General features: G+C 32.3%; 1 protein-coding gene across 2 annotated transcripts in view; it reads right to left on the reverse strand.

The window, feature by feature from the left end:
- The window catches only part of LOC148952359 (uncharacterized), a 62,283-nt gene that overhangs the window by 17,315 nt on the left and 29,540 nt on the right, over positions 1 to 15,428 (reverse strand). For both annotated transcript variants that reach the window (XM_089088948.1, XM_089088946.1), the window contains exon 3: positions 8,593 to 8,789. In XM_089088948.1, the coding sequence (XP_088945074.1) occupies positions 8,593 to 8,789 (197 nt within the window). The remainder of the gene's footprint in view (positions 1 to 8,592; positions 8,790 to 15,428) is intronic.

The following is a 15,428-nucleotide window of genomic DNA, read 5'->3' on the forward strand; positions in this document are numbered from 1 at the left end:
AATGTGGATTTGTGTAAAGTATTTTTGTATTTACTACGAATAATTTTTGTTTTGTAAGAACTATTTTGGATTTCTTAGAACTTTTTACATTTTTTAAGATTTATTTATGTTTCGTAAGAACAATTTTTATTTCGCTTGAACTTTTTATATTCTGTAAGAACTATTTTTGATGTTTTAAGAAATATTTTTGTTTTGTAACAAGTATTTCAAGTTTTGCAACAACTATTTTTTATTCTGTTAGTACTATTTTAGATTTGTCTAAAATATTTTTGTATTTCGTAAGAATGATTTTTGTTTTTTAAGAACTATTTTTGGGATTTGTTTGAACTTATCGTATTCTGTAATAAGTACTTTCTGTGTTGTTAGAATTTTCGTGCTTTGTGACAAGTATTTCATATTTTGCAGAAGCTATTTTTAATTCTGTTAAAACTATTTTGGATTTGTGTAAAGGATTTTTTCTATTTTTAAGAATAGTTTTTGTTGTTTAAGAACTATTTTCGATTTTCTTACAACTTTTTGTATTTTTCAAGAATTGTTTCTGCTTTGTAAGAATTATTTTTGGAATAAGTTTGAATTTTTTTATGCTATAAAAACTATTTGGGATGTTGTTAGAAATTTAGTGTCTTGAAGCAAGTATTTGGTATTTTGCACCAAGTATTTTTTATTCTGTTAGAACTAATGTGGATTTGTGTAAAGTATTTTTGTATTTATTAAGAATAATTTTTATTTTGAAAGAACTATTATTTGTTAGAACTTTTTGGATTCTTTAAGAATTATTTCTGTTTTGTAAGAACTGCTTTGGATTTTGTTTGAACTTTTATATTCTGTAAGAACTATTTTTAATGTTGTTAGAAATCTTTTGGTTTTGTAACAAGTATTTTGTATTTTGCAAGAAAAAGTTGTACTTTGATTGTGAATATTTTCAATGAAGATAAAAAACTCAAGTGTGAATATTTTCCCGAAAGACAAAGTTTTACTTCAATTTTAAATTTTCTCAAGGAAGTGAATAAAAGTTTAACTTCTCTTCTGAGTTTTCTCAATAAAAAAAGAAATTAGTTATTGATCAATTATATTTTTCCAAATAATATAAAAGGTTCCACTTCAATTCAGATTTTTCCCCAAAGACATAAATTTAAAGCTTTCATCCAAATTTTTTGTAGAAGATATAAAAAGTTACACATTGATCATGAATATTTCACTATGAAGATAAGGAGCTCCACTTTAATTCTATAATTTTTCCGAAAGACATAAACAAATTTAAAGTAATGTTCTAAATTTTAGTGTAGAAGATAAGAAAAGTTATACTATGAATATGAATATTTTCCAGGAAGATAAAAAGCTTCATTTAATTTCTAATTTTCTCAACGAGGTGAAGAAAAGTTAAAGTTCTCGTCTGAATTTTCTCAATGAAAAAATAAATAACTTACAGATCAATTCTATTTTTTTCACAGAGAAACTAAAAATTCTTCATTTCAGTTCAGATTTTCTCAAAGAGATGGAAAAATTTAAAGTAGTGATCAAAATTTTTCGTAGAAGATAGAAAAAGTTATTCTGTGATCATGAAAAGTTAACTCAATTCCGAATTTTATTAAAGAGCTTACATTTCAATTCTAATTTCTCCAGAGAAAAATAAAAATCTTCCACATCAGTTTTTAAGTTCATCAACACATAAAGAAATTTAAAGTTCTATTCTAAATTTTTCCGTAGAAGATAGAAAAGTTTTTATATCTTTTGATCTTTTCAGTCTGAAAATGATCAAGCGGTAAAATAGTTAATGTTGAGCTGTTCATTTTCCATGAAGTTTCTGGTAGATAACAAATATTGAATTTGGTTATCAGGTTGTATCCCGTATTGAGTCAGTAGTCATCTGAATAAATATATTAAAATAGGGAAAATAGACTCTTAAAATTCTAAAACATCGAACCTTAAGCCTAAGAAAATAATAATAATAAATATATGAAACTTTATTTCTGAAATCTATAACACAATGTCTTTAATTTCCTTGGTGATATTAAGGGATCTCCTTCTTAGTCTCAATGTCATTTGATAGATCACTGGCATATCAATTCTATTAAATAACCTCTTATGTTGTCTCTTAAATAACCACTTTTTCTCGTCTCTTAGATCATCTTTATCATAATATTCACTGTTATATCTAGAACTAAGCGCATTTTTCTTTGAGTTTTCATCACAGTCTTTTAAAGTGTATGTTGAGATATCTCTGTAAAGATAGCCCTCTTTACCATGTCTCTTATTTCGATCTTCTTCTCCTTTTTCTTTCACATTTAATCTTTTTTTATGCGATCTTACTTGCAATTTGTAAAAATTTATCTCCATATCATGTATGATTCTTCTCCTCATTTCCTCCAGATTCTTCTCATCTATCCCTATGTCCACACTGTCTAAGCATGCTGTAGTAGAATCATTAGAATGCTCAAAATCATGATAATGTCCTTTACAAATTGAACAGTCACAAAAAAATGATATTTCTAACTCAATATGATCACCCAAAGGGTCAGGCATCTCATGATGAGTGGCAGATTGCGTTGGCATTAACGGCTTGGAAGGGGGGTGATGAGGTATGGATGGGTTATGCATCGTCGACCATTTTAGTGATGTGGCATTATCATTCCTTGCCCTTTTCATTGGGTCTGTCAAATCGGGGATTTCCTAGAAAAGAAGAAACAATTTAGTATAAAATAATGACTCCCTGCTACAGAAGAAAAGAAATTAGTGAACGTATGATTGTTTATGAAATCTTAAAATGCTATTCTATTTTTCTGATCTGATTTAGATATGTAAAAATAAAAAGTCTGATATTGTATGAATCTTCCTCCTCCTCCTTAAAAAGGAAGAAAAATTTAGTAAGGAAATAATAACCCCTCTTCTAGAGATAAATTGCCCTCTCAAGTTGATTATGTTATTTGTAGTGCTTTAGAAATATTTGGGTAAAATTTCCCCTGAAAATTTCACCCTGGAAACCCTCTTCCTCATGTAAAATTAATCCACGTACACAATCCTTCTACTCTGTCAAAACTTCAAAATTCTACATTTTGATGATAAAATTATGAATGATTCTCTTAACTAATAGAACAGAATACTCATTTTTCAATTTAAAAATATGATGGGAACATCCCTCTGAAAAAAGTACTCATAATTAATGTAAAATATAAATCACGTGTCCGGAAAAAAAAAATCTGTCAAGTTTCCCCCTGTAAATTTCACCCTGGAAACCCCCTCCTCTTGTATAATTAATCCCCGTACAAAATCCTTCTACTCTGTCAAAACTGCAAAATTCCACATTTTTGATGATAAAAGCTTGAAAGATTCTCTTTACTAATAGAACAGCACACTCATTTTTCAATTTAAAAATTTGAGGAGCAAATCCCTAAGACAAAAGACCTAAAATTTAATTTAAAAGTTAGCTCACGTTTCCGGAAAAAAAATCTGTAAAGTTTCCCCTGAAAATTTCACCCCTGGAAACCCCCTCCTCATGTAAAATTAATCCCCGTACAAAATCCTTCTACTCTGTCAAAACTGCAAAATTCCACATTTTGGATGATAAAAGCTTGAAGGATTCTCTTTACTAATAGAACAGCACACTCATTTTTCAATTTAAAAATTTGATGAGCACATCCCTAAGACAAAATACATAAAATTTATTTTAAAAGTTAGCTCACGTTTCCGGAAAAAAAATTTGTTAACCCTCTTCCTCATGTAAAATTAATTCCCGTAAAAAATCCTTATACTCTGTAAAAAATGAAAAATTACACATTTTTTTATATATATTAATTTATTTATAAAATTTATAATATAAAAGCAAACTAATTTTTCAATTTAAAAATTTGAGGAGCAAATCCCTAAGACAAAAGACCTAAAATTTAATTTAAAAGTTAGCTCACGTTTCCGGAAAAAAAAAATTGGAAACCCTCCTCCTCATGTACAATTAATTCCCGTACAAAATCCTTCTACTCTGTCAAAACTAAAAAATGCCTCATTTTTGATGATTAAAGCATGAAAGATTATCTTTAATAATAGAACAGCACACTCATTTTTCAATTTAAAAATTTGAGGAGCAAATCCCTAAGACAATAGACCTAAAATTTAATTTAAAAGTTAACTCACGCTTTCGGAAAAAAAAAACTGGTAAAATTTCCCCTGAAAACCTCACCCCTGGAAACCCCCCTTTTTTACAGAAGAAAAAATTAGTCTGCACAAAGAATTGCCCCCTCCCTCCCCCTTACGGTCCAGTCGAGGAAATAGTTTGTTTTTTTACATCGTAAAACTCTCTTAATCAGGGAATACATTTGAAAATAGTATATCTTTATTCTAATTAGACTAGAATGCATTTTCTCTATTTGTCAAAACCCGTGTTGCTATTCCATAAACAAGTGGGATTAATCTATGCGGTAACAGGAGCGTGCAAAATTTCATTCAACCCTGCTGCCAAGGGTAAAACACTAAGTCGACATTAATTGAGCTATTGTCAATTAAAACCTAAAGTCCCATCGAACTCTATGTATGTATGTACGCTCTCTTGGTATTATTTTGACGACGGATTTTTCCTCCTTTTCCATTTGGTTAACAGAAAAATGCAAAAGTTTTTGGCAAAAACTGAAAGAAAACAATTTTTAATTATCATCATAATTAGAATATTTTGGTTAACCGTTAATCTATTAAATATAGAGCAATTTTTTCAACTAAAATTAAGGAGCAACATTCGTAGTTCGAAAATGCTTGTTAATCTAATTTCAGGGCCTTGTGTTTCAGGCGAGTCGTTCTTAATTAATTGGGGTGTCACACTTTATCGTAAAAAGCTAGGTATTTAGGAGGGGGTAGCTCCTCATATACGGAATGATTTCTGTTCGTATCAGGCTTTAATCTTGCTCTTTACTACCAGTTGAAATAACTTTTTATTAGATGTCAGATAGTTTTTCAGATAATGCCGTGAAATCCCCCCTCTTCCATTAAAAATACTCCCACGAAAAATACCTCCATGGTAAGTCCCCCCCCCCTTTGAAAGTCCCCACCCCCAGAAATTCCCCTTAAAAAATTCTATTTTCACTTAAAATTTCCCCAGGAAAATTTCAGGCGCACAATTAGGCCTGGGATATTCTCCTAAGCCTACTTTCACTTGAGAAAGGTTTGTTTTTTATATTAGTATGTGATTGTTTTTCAAATCATTGGCGAATGCCGCCCTCCACTGAAAATTTTTCCTGGAAATCTCCCCCTCCCAACAGAAATATTCTCCCATGAAAAATTCCCCCGCGGAGAATTTCTTCTGCAGAAAATACCCCATCTCCCACAGAAAATCCCCCCCCGACGAGGCCCCCCCTGCGGCCGCGTTCCCCCGTCCGCGTCCGCTGGGCGCGCTCGACGGGTAAAAGTGAGTCGCCAAAGAGAAAGTTCGACAAATCCTGGAAAGTACAATGAAATAATGCTAACAATGGGCAAATTTCATACCTTACATTCTTATCCATCGCAATACCTTTACGCCAATACCTCTTCGCAAAAAATTCGCAAATCTCGTAAACTAAAGAAGTAATTACATCACTGTTGCTAGCTCCATCATTAATCTCCAATAATGTAAATGCACCCCTCATTTTTTTCCTCTACTAATATCCTTGCAAATAAAAACTATTCTCTTTGAATTCAATTCTCTTACTAATATGTAATGTAAAGAAAACTAAAAAGATACATCGGTTTTTCCAACACGGATGTAACCTAAAAAAAAAACTTGTTTATCATGAAATAGAAATTCAGTTAATTGTGCCAGAGAAAACTTGAACCAGAACAGATTATAACCAACCTGTTTGGTAGGGGCACGTACGCAAAGTATATACCTTCAAGCAAATTCTATATGATATTTCAAATTACTATAGCTTCTATAGAAATGATACCTCTATGCAAATGACCCTGGTAACCGTACAATTCGTTTAAAACCTACACACATATCCATGCCTCAGGCGTAGGGTTCAAATATATAGATGCCTGGCCCGTGGTAAGGCATATTACGCAATCACTGGCTGGAGTGCATTCTAGCTTACTACTATGGTTATGTGGTCTGATGTTATGTTGATGTTATACCCTGGGCCAGAGGCATTCGCAGAAATAGCAAACAATATCAGCAACATTTAATTTGCTATTACCAGAATAAGATGACAGATTCAGTATTATTACAATTTTAATTAGAAGAATATTCAACGCAGCATTACAGAATTCAAGATTAGTTAGTGAACTTTTTAAGTCAATGGACCGGTAACTTTCTTTGACCCTGAAGTAATTATTTTGTTTAGTAAAAATATAGTTTGTTTTGATTTTGATACTTTTGTAACTCTACTGATGATGATGACCGACTGTGTCATCGAAATATCTAGAGCCTTTGTTTATATTTTTGTTCCACTGTCTAATAAATGGAACTATCCCTATTTAGAACTCTTATTTATTCAGATCATTTTTTGGAATATTACACCCTCCCCCTACATACTATAGCACAAATCATATTTTGCATACTAGTATACAAGAACGCAAATGTTCTAAAGCTTTTTTGCAGCATATCTATTTGATTTAATTTTTTTTATTCATTTTACTCAGCATATCAACTTTATTTCATTACTTAATGTTCTGTTACCAAATGAAGACTGATTGTCAACAAGAGAGGATTACAAATCCTTTTGAACCTTGGTTTGCTCCAAAGTAAAAATTTACGTAAATTAGGTAGGAAGAGGAAGTACTTCAATTGGATTGTGAAATAAATGGAAAATGTTTAGATTTGTAAAGAAAAATCTGATCACAAATACAATTTCGCATCGGACTCCTTGGAGGCACATGTGCTGGGGTATTCACCCTCGCACCCCCACCTTCCCATGGTCCAAAAACCATAAAATTTTGGTACCCCCATCTTTTAGCGTTAGTGTGGCAAACTTTACTAAACACAGCTTATTTCTACAAAAGGAAATTCAATCCGATAAATTAAATCTTTTGGTTCAAAAGCACAGATAGTACCGTTATAAATTTACTAAAGAAAGGCAATGAAGCAAGGAACATAAGAGAAGATAGAAACATTATACATTTTGTTAGATGACCTTGTCGTCAGGCTTAAAACCAAAAGGCGTATCCCAATCTTTTCCTAATAAATGGACTTATCCCCGTTTTAACGTTTATTTTTACGTCATAAGAAGGCAGTGTGGTCTCGTAAACATGAGGAGATGTGACTAATCAAGTACGTAACTATAAAGTCAACAACATTTCTTTTGCTATTAGAAGATGAAAAAGATTTTGCCACCTTCATTAGAAATTCAACTTAAATTCAGGCAATATTAAAGAAGAAAATTTACAACTCAAGACTTCGGATGAATCTAGTTATTGAACTCTCTCAGACAAATATAGTGAATGAACCAGAAATTTTTATTTTGTTCTTTATAAATATATTAGTTTTAATTTTAATGCTTTAGTATATCTGCTTATGACGATTGCTGTATATGTGGTCGAAATATCCAGATTTTTCTATCTGTTTTCACTGTCTAATAAATCGACCTATCCCCATCTGAATGATAATTTATTGATCCTTTCATAAACTGTTAATTCTTTTTACATGAGTAGCTAAGACATTTGTTTCGTTCTGTCTTATTTATGTGCATCAATCCTTAATTTATATTCATTGTGGAAGGTGGTTTCGGCCAACAACGCTTTAATTTTGATGTTTTTGGGTACCGTACCTTAAAGTAACCACATTCTTACCTTATATCATAAACTCTTCTTCATTTTATGATCCTCTTAGGGCACTTTAGAATTTGACATTAGTTTGTTAAAATAGGTTTCGAAGTTCACTTTTCTTCACTTGCTAAAAAAAACAAACTACAAAACAATGTGTACGGTGGATTTCCCTCTACATGTGTTATGACGAATAGCAGACCACATGGGAAAAAAAGATAAAGAAATACAAAAACAGTGAAAAATTTAGCCGAAGAAGCAATGAAACTTGAATCAACTTACACACAAGTAAAAGGAAAGTAAAAGGAAATTTAAAAGGAAAGTAAAAGGACATTTACAAGTCATAGTGATAAGAATTAACCAAGAAAAGAAATAGATTTTTACTAGTTACTTCCGACTGGAAATAGCGTTGTGGAATTACCGTTTGTCATTTTCCAAGCCAAAGAGTATGTGTAAATCATAAGACTGGAAAATAGTGCTAGGGTAAAAAAAAAAAATATCAAAGCCATCCAGTATTTGCCGACACTTGGCATTTTTTCCAAGCTTTCTAATTGTTTTTCTGTCAAGAACTCAGATCCGACACTTATTACTACACTAATTTTACCAATTACACCAATTGAATTAATGGTTCTTATTAGTACACAGAAAAAAAATGTCAAGTCTCGCCAAACACTAGATGGGGTTGAGGTTTTTTTTCAACACTAGTGCCAGTTCCCACTCTTTTAAATTACCCATACTCTTTATTCCAGCCTTTTAGAACCTACTCGGCAGAAAAACATTAAAGACCTATTTTCTGTATTGTTGAAAGGTACTAGAATATTGGACGCGCTCTTTTTCGATGTGTAAGATAATTTAAGAAGGGTGTAATCTTAAACTTACTTTAGGAATGGGAACGAGCACTCTCCAAAATGAGGGGTCTTCCTCTGCGGCGCTTCGGACTGGAGGTGGACATTCAATTTCAATGCATTCTTCTTCCAACAGGCAGGAGGCCTTTTTGATTATAGGTTCAGTGCTAGTTTTCTTGAATTTCTTAGCCACAGCAGCCACAAATTCAGAGAACTCAATTGTACCATTTCCTATAAAAAGTTCCTTTTTAATACAAATTAACAGTAATATCCCGTCTAATTCTTTTATAACTTTATATGCTTGATGAACAGAATAGCAAATCCAGAATCTACCCCGTATTGTTCCCTGCTTCTCTCTACTATACCCTGTTCTTGCTGTATCACCCCCATCTATTGCTTTACCTCAAAGTACGAAAAAAAATTCGTTTCCTAAGTAACTGAAAACATTCATACTCCATCACCATAGTTTTCCGATTTTTCCCTTTATTTTCCTTATTTTTGTGTCTATTCTAATTTTTTTTTTTTAATCTGATATGTATGGATTTTGTTTTAAATGATTTTTATAAAACATGACATCGCCACACTCATTTGACTTTTAAATTTGTTACGTTTTTTTTAGTTTCTTGTTTGTTTTAGACTTCGAAATGCAATTTTGGCCAGCCAGGGCTGGTATAAATTTTTCGTCTTTTGCCTTTCGTCTCCCTAGTTATACCAGGATTTTGTGATTTTTCAGTTTATACCACTGTTGACGTTGTACCAGTTTGATTGACGTTGCCAACTTTTGTTGCATTTTTTTTTAGTTGTTGTCTTGTATTAGATCTAAAACTGCAAATTCGACCCACATTAGCTAGCGATAGTTGATTTTTAGAAGAAATATTATCTTATTATCAAAGGAAACTTAAAAGTAATGCTGCATAAACTTGGTTTTGGGGCAATTTTACAACAGTTCGTGGAAATCAACTGTAAATAAAGAGCGATACATGCGTATAGTAGACCAAATTCTACAAAACAGAAATTTGGGAACAATATCTATAGGAAATTAATATCTAATATTTATTAAGTTTAAAGGTGCTCACTGAAAGCTACTAGCATATTAAATTTACTAATAATGAAAATACCCTTATTAAGAAGTAAAATGAGTGGAGGTCAACTAGGCCCCTTCTCGTGCTGTATTCCACTCCTTGAGAGCAAAAAGCGGCCAAACATAGCGTCACATGAAAATTTCAAGAGAGTCATTTTAATCAAAAAGTACAAATATAAAAAAAGCACATATAAAGGTAGCGTGACCAATGCAGCCTCAGAGCAATGACAAAAGTTATGAAGAATTTCTCATTACGACCGATAGTCCTAGAATAGAAAACGAGTAAAGAACGACAGGTCTTCAGGGATGTAATTTGCGCCCTCGTATCTCATCATCCCCTTACTCAATAGGAGTATCTCCTTAATCCCCTCTTCTTCGTATCTCCTAAATCCATACTTTTGTGCCTTCTCTACTTCCCCTTATTCTAGTCAGACATCTTACTCAGAAATTTCTTATCAAAAACTCTTATCTCTTCTACCAAGCTTAAAGGATTTTCACTAATGCTTCTAGCTACTCAACTACCTTTCCTCCATCCTCCATAAAAAAACATCTTCTTCTACTTTGCAAACTATCTTTATAAAGTTTTTCAGCACATATTCTCCTTATAAAATTCTAAACTCTCCAATCTTATCCTATCAAACTTTCCTAGCAAACGAAACTCTCATGCTGAAGTCAATCAACTTCACACCAACCTCGTAAGCACTTACCCTCAATAAATCTCAGCTTTGGATTATGCATCAATACTAACTTTTGTGAAAATTCTACTTTCATTACCCTTCTCTACACTTTAAAATGTATGCGGATAAATATATGCGTTTTGCAAATAAATTCGCAAGTGTTTACCATACTTATTTCAAAATCTGCAGGAGTGACAGTGAATAACTGAAAGATATGGCTTTTATTACTTGTTTAATCACATTAGTTATGCTTGGTGTTCTTTGAGGTAGAGATTTCAAAACTTTTTTGGGTCCTAATCATGGCAGTAGATTGCTAATATTGAATTCTATGGAAGCTATACACCTTTCCAAAGAGAGTGAGTATCCCCTCGCAATGTCGTATGGATTCTATGGAAGCTATAGGAAAAAATTTCTATGGAAGCTATACACCTTTTTAAAGATAGTCAGTACTCCCTCACACAGTTTCACGTGAACATTGCAAAAAAGCATACAAAACCTATAAAGTGATTAAACACGTTTTGAAACTATAGTCAAGGTTGTATAAGAGAATTAGACTGTTTTTTTTTTTTTTGGCAATTGACATTTTTTTTTCTGATAACAAGTACCATTCATTGCGATCGTAGCTCTATGGGGTGGATGACTTGAAAATACAATTTTTAACGAGAAATGTCTGAATAGTGCATAGATGCTACAATCAGAATTGTTTGATTGACATTTGCAAAAAGGGATAAGGGATTCGCGAATTGGACTGTACGAACGATCTTATTTGAATAATAGGGGAAAAAACAGAGCTAGATAACATTTGCGAATTGGATCGTATTAAGATGGAGAAAAAAAGGGATGGTCTTATGACTTGACCTAGCTTTACTTCTTCGATGTTTACTGTATAATACACAGGTGGTGTTTGAACAGTGTTGTCAGTTTAAAATTGAGTTTAACGTTATACTATACTAAAAAGTTGATACTAAGAGAGATGTAGATATCAAAAAAAGAATTTTATTAACGTATAGCTTTACTTCTTTGATATGTACTGTATAATACACAAGTGGTGTTTGAAAAGTGTTGTCAATTTAAAATAGAGTTTAACATTATACTAAAAAGTTGATAATAAGAGAGATGTAGATGGCAAGAAAAGAATTTTATTAACGGATAGCTTTACTTCTTCGTTGTTTACTGTATAATACACAAGTGGTGTTTGAACAGTGTTGTCAATTTAAAATAGTTTAACGTTATACTAAAAAGTTGATACTAAGAGAGATGTAGATGGCAAGAAAAGAATTTTATTAAAGGATAGCTTTACTTCTTCGATGTGTACTGTATAATACACAAGTGGTGTTTGAACAGTGTTGTCAAGTTGAAATAGATTTTAACGTTATACTAAAAAGTTGATACTAAGAGAGATGTAGATGTCAAGAAAAGAATTTTAATACGGGATAGCTTTACTTCTTCGATGTGTACTGTATAATACACAAGTGGTGTTTGAACAGTGTTGTCAATTTAAAATAGAGTTTAACGTTTTACTAAAAAGTTGATACTAAGAGAGATGTAGATGGCAAGAAAAGAATTTTATTAACGGATAGCTTTACTTCTTCGATGTGTACTGTATAATACACAAGTGGTGTTTGAACAGTGTTGTCAATTTAAAATAGAGTTTAACGTTATATTAAAAAGTTGATACTAAGAGAGATGTAGTTGGCAAGAAAAGAATTTTAATAAGGGATAGCTTTACTTCTTCGATGTGTACTGTATAATACACAAGTGGTATTTGAACAGTCTTGTCAATTTAAAATAGAGTTTAACGTTATAGTATACTAAAAAGTTGATACTAAGAGAGATGTACATGGCAAGAAGAGAATTATAATAACGGAAAGCTTTACTTCTTCGATGTGTTCTGTATAATAAAAGTGGTGGGGTGATGGGAGCGGGGCGTCTTAGAGCACTTATAGTGCTGTACTGTGGGCCGAATTCCTAGTGAAAAACCCGTGTGGATGACTTGAACATAAAATTTTTAACGAGAAATGGCTGAAAAGTGTTTTGGGGGAGATGGGTTGATGGCAGAAGGATAGGTGTGTGTTGTCTGAAACCTACAATTTGGGATGGGTAGTTTGCTATTTCTGGCTTTTATGAGCTAGGGGTGTGTAATTTGTTATTTTAGACTTTGCTGAGTTAGATTTCTTAGCCTTTCATAGGTGTGTGTTGTCTGAAACCTACAATTTAGGGTGGGTAGTTTGCTATTTCTGGCTTTTATGAGCCAGGTCTCCTAATATTTCGTAGGTGTGTGTTGTCTGAAACTTATGATTTGGGGGTATGTAAGTTACTATTTCGGGCTTTTCTGAGCTAGATTTCTTAGTCTTTCGTTGGTGTGTGTTGTCTGAAACTTATGATTTGGGGTGTGTATTTTGATATTTTTGACATTGCTGAGTTAGATTTCTTAGCCTTTCATAGGTATTGTTTGTGTGAAACTTATGATTTGGACTGTGCATTTTAACATTTTTGACTTATCTGAGCTAGTTTTCTTAGTTTTTCTTAGATTTGTTTTGTCTGAAACTTATGATTTGAGATGTGTAATTTGCTATTTCCGGCTTTTATGAGCTAGGTCTCCTAGTATTTCGTAGGTGTGTGTTGTCTGAAACTTATGATTTGGGGTATGTAAATTACTATTTCGGGCTTTTCTGAGCTAGATTTCTTAGTCTTTCGTTAGTGTGTGTTGTCTGAAACTTATGATTTGGGGTGTGTAGTTTGCTATTTTTGACTTGTCTGAGTTAGATTTCTTAGCCTTTCATAAGTATGTGTTGTCTGAAACTTATGATTTGGGGTGTGCAGTTTACCATTTTTGACTTAGCTGAGCTAGTTTTCTTAGTTTTTCGTAGGTTTGTTCTGTCTGAAACTTATGATTTGGGGTTTGTAATTTGATATTTCAGGCTTTAATGAGCTAGGTCTCCTAGTATTTCATAGGTGTGTGTTGTCTGAAAATCATGATTTGGGGTATGTAAATTACTATTTCGGGCTTTTCTGAGCTAGATTTCTTAGTCTTTCGTTAGTGTGTGTTGTCTGAAACTTATGATTTGGGGTGTGTAGTTTGCTATTTTTGACTTTGCTCAGTTAGATTTCTTAGCCTTTCATAGGTGTGTGTTGTCTGAAACTTATGATTTGGGATGTGTAGTTTACTATTTTTGACTTAGCTGAGCTAGGTTTCTTAGTATTTCGTAGGTGTGTGTTGTCTTAAACTTATGATTTGAGATGTGTAATTTGCTATTTCCGGCTTTTATGATCTAGGTCTCCTAGTATTTCATAGGAGTGTGTTGTCTGAAACTTATGATTTGGGGTATGTAAATTACTATTTCGGGCTTTTCTGAGCTAAGGTTTCTTAGTATTTTGTAGGTGTGTGTTGTCTGAAACTTATGATTTGGGGTGTGTAATTTGCTATTTTTGACTTTGCTGAGCTAGGTTTCTTAGTATTTCGTAGGTGTGTGTTGTCTTAAACTTATGATTTGAGATGTGTAATTTGCTATTTCCGGCTTTTATGAGCTAGGTCTCCTAGTATTTTGTAGGTTTGTGTTGTCTGAAACTTATGATTTGGGGTATGTAAATTACTATTTCGGGCTTTTCTGAGCTAAGATTTCTTAGTATTTCGTAGGTGTGTTTTGTCTGAAACTTATGATTTGGGGTGTGTAATTTGCTATTTCCGATTTTTCTTAGCCAGATTTCTTAGTATTTCGTAGGTGTTGGTTGTCTGAAACTTATGATTTGGGATGGTTAATCTGATATTTTCGGTTTTTATTAGCTAGGTTTCTTAGTCTTTCGTAGGTATGTGTTGTCTGAAACCTATAAAAATAAACTATTTCCGTAAAATCTGAGCTAATAAGGGTTTTTGACCGTAAACTCTAGTTTCATGTAAGAAAATTATGGAAAATACAATTCTCTAGTTCAAATGTGGAACTTAAGTCCAGTTTTGGATACTAATAATGATGAGTACTGATGGTTTTAATTCAATATTTTTTTCATAAAAACAAACTAATTTTTTTTTTAAATTCGAAATTATTCAACTTTTTTTTTTTTTTACGTATATTAAAATGACAAAATATGCTTACGACTCTACTAATTGTACTCTATGATTGGTCAGAGACACGATGTGGCTTTCCAACTGGTATTCTATGTCCGGTTATCGACACTACCTAGTCTATTGCATGTATTAAATCAGTATTTTTTATGCAGTGGAACAATAAACACATAAGTCATATCTTAAAAAAAAAGTGAATATGGAACGTTTTAATAAAGTGTTTTCAAATAACCAGGTTATTCTAGTATTGAATGCCAACAAGGAGAAGTATATAGATTATGAAACAAGTACAAGTTGTAGCACTATTGTAAATGTATGCATGCATTGTCATGACAGTAAGGAATTAAATTTATTTGGAATAACTAAAAAATTCAACTCTTATGGTTGTGTTTATGCGAGATTGATATCTCCAGAGATGATTGCACTCTAAGAGAATGACAACATAAAAATAATCCTTGATGATAGAGGACAACTCCTTGCTACTGTTGCAGTTTACACATTATCTACTGATACAACCAATTGTCAGCTTTTGGGTATTAGCATTCAATGGAAGGTCAATAAAAGAAAGGCCTACTTTTCTACTAATATCTTAAACCATATCTTGTCTACGTGCCGAAACTGTTACTTGTGTAAAAATAATGTGATAATAGACAGTGAAATTGCCAGAAAAATAAAAAGGGCATTGTCAGAAAATATCACTATGGATTATAAAGATGAATTGATGACAAGCAAAGCACCAGCAAACGTTACCGGCATTGATCAAACAGTCAATGAACCAAATAATACCAAAGACGAAAAGCATATTGAGCCTGTTGATGAGACACCAGTAAAAATTGTGGATGACTCAAAATGGAATAATGATTATTCTACTGATTATGAACTAAGAGAAGACAATAGCTACAATATCAAGAGAGAACATGGTGAACTGTTTTATGGAACAGATTCAAAATGTCCAAAGTTAATCATTGATATTAATAATTTATCATAATGTATTTTTGTATCGACATTCTACACAGCCTTATTTCATTAACTATATTACACTGTTGTATGTT

This window comes from Artemia sp. Qi Xiang Cuo, chromosome 5 (assembly GCF_049724085.1).
Source record: "Artemia sp. Qi Xiang Cuo chromosome 5, ASM4972408v1, whole genome shotgun sequence".
In the NCBI taxonomy this organism is placed as follows: domain Eukaryota; kingdom Metazoa; phylum Arthropoda; class Branchiopoda; order Anostraca; family Artemiidae; genus Artemia; species Artemia sp. Qi Xiang Cuo.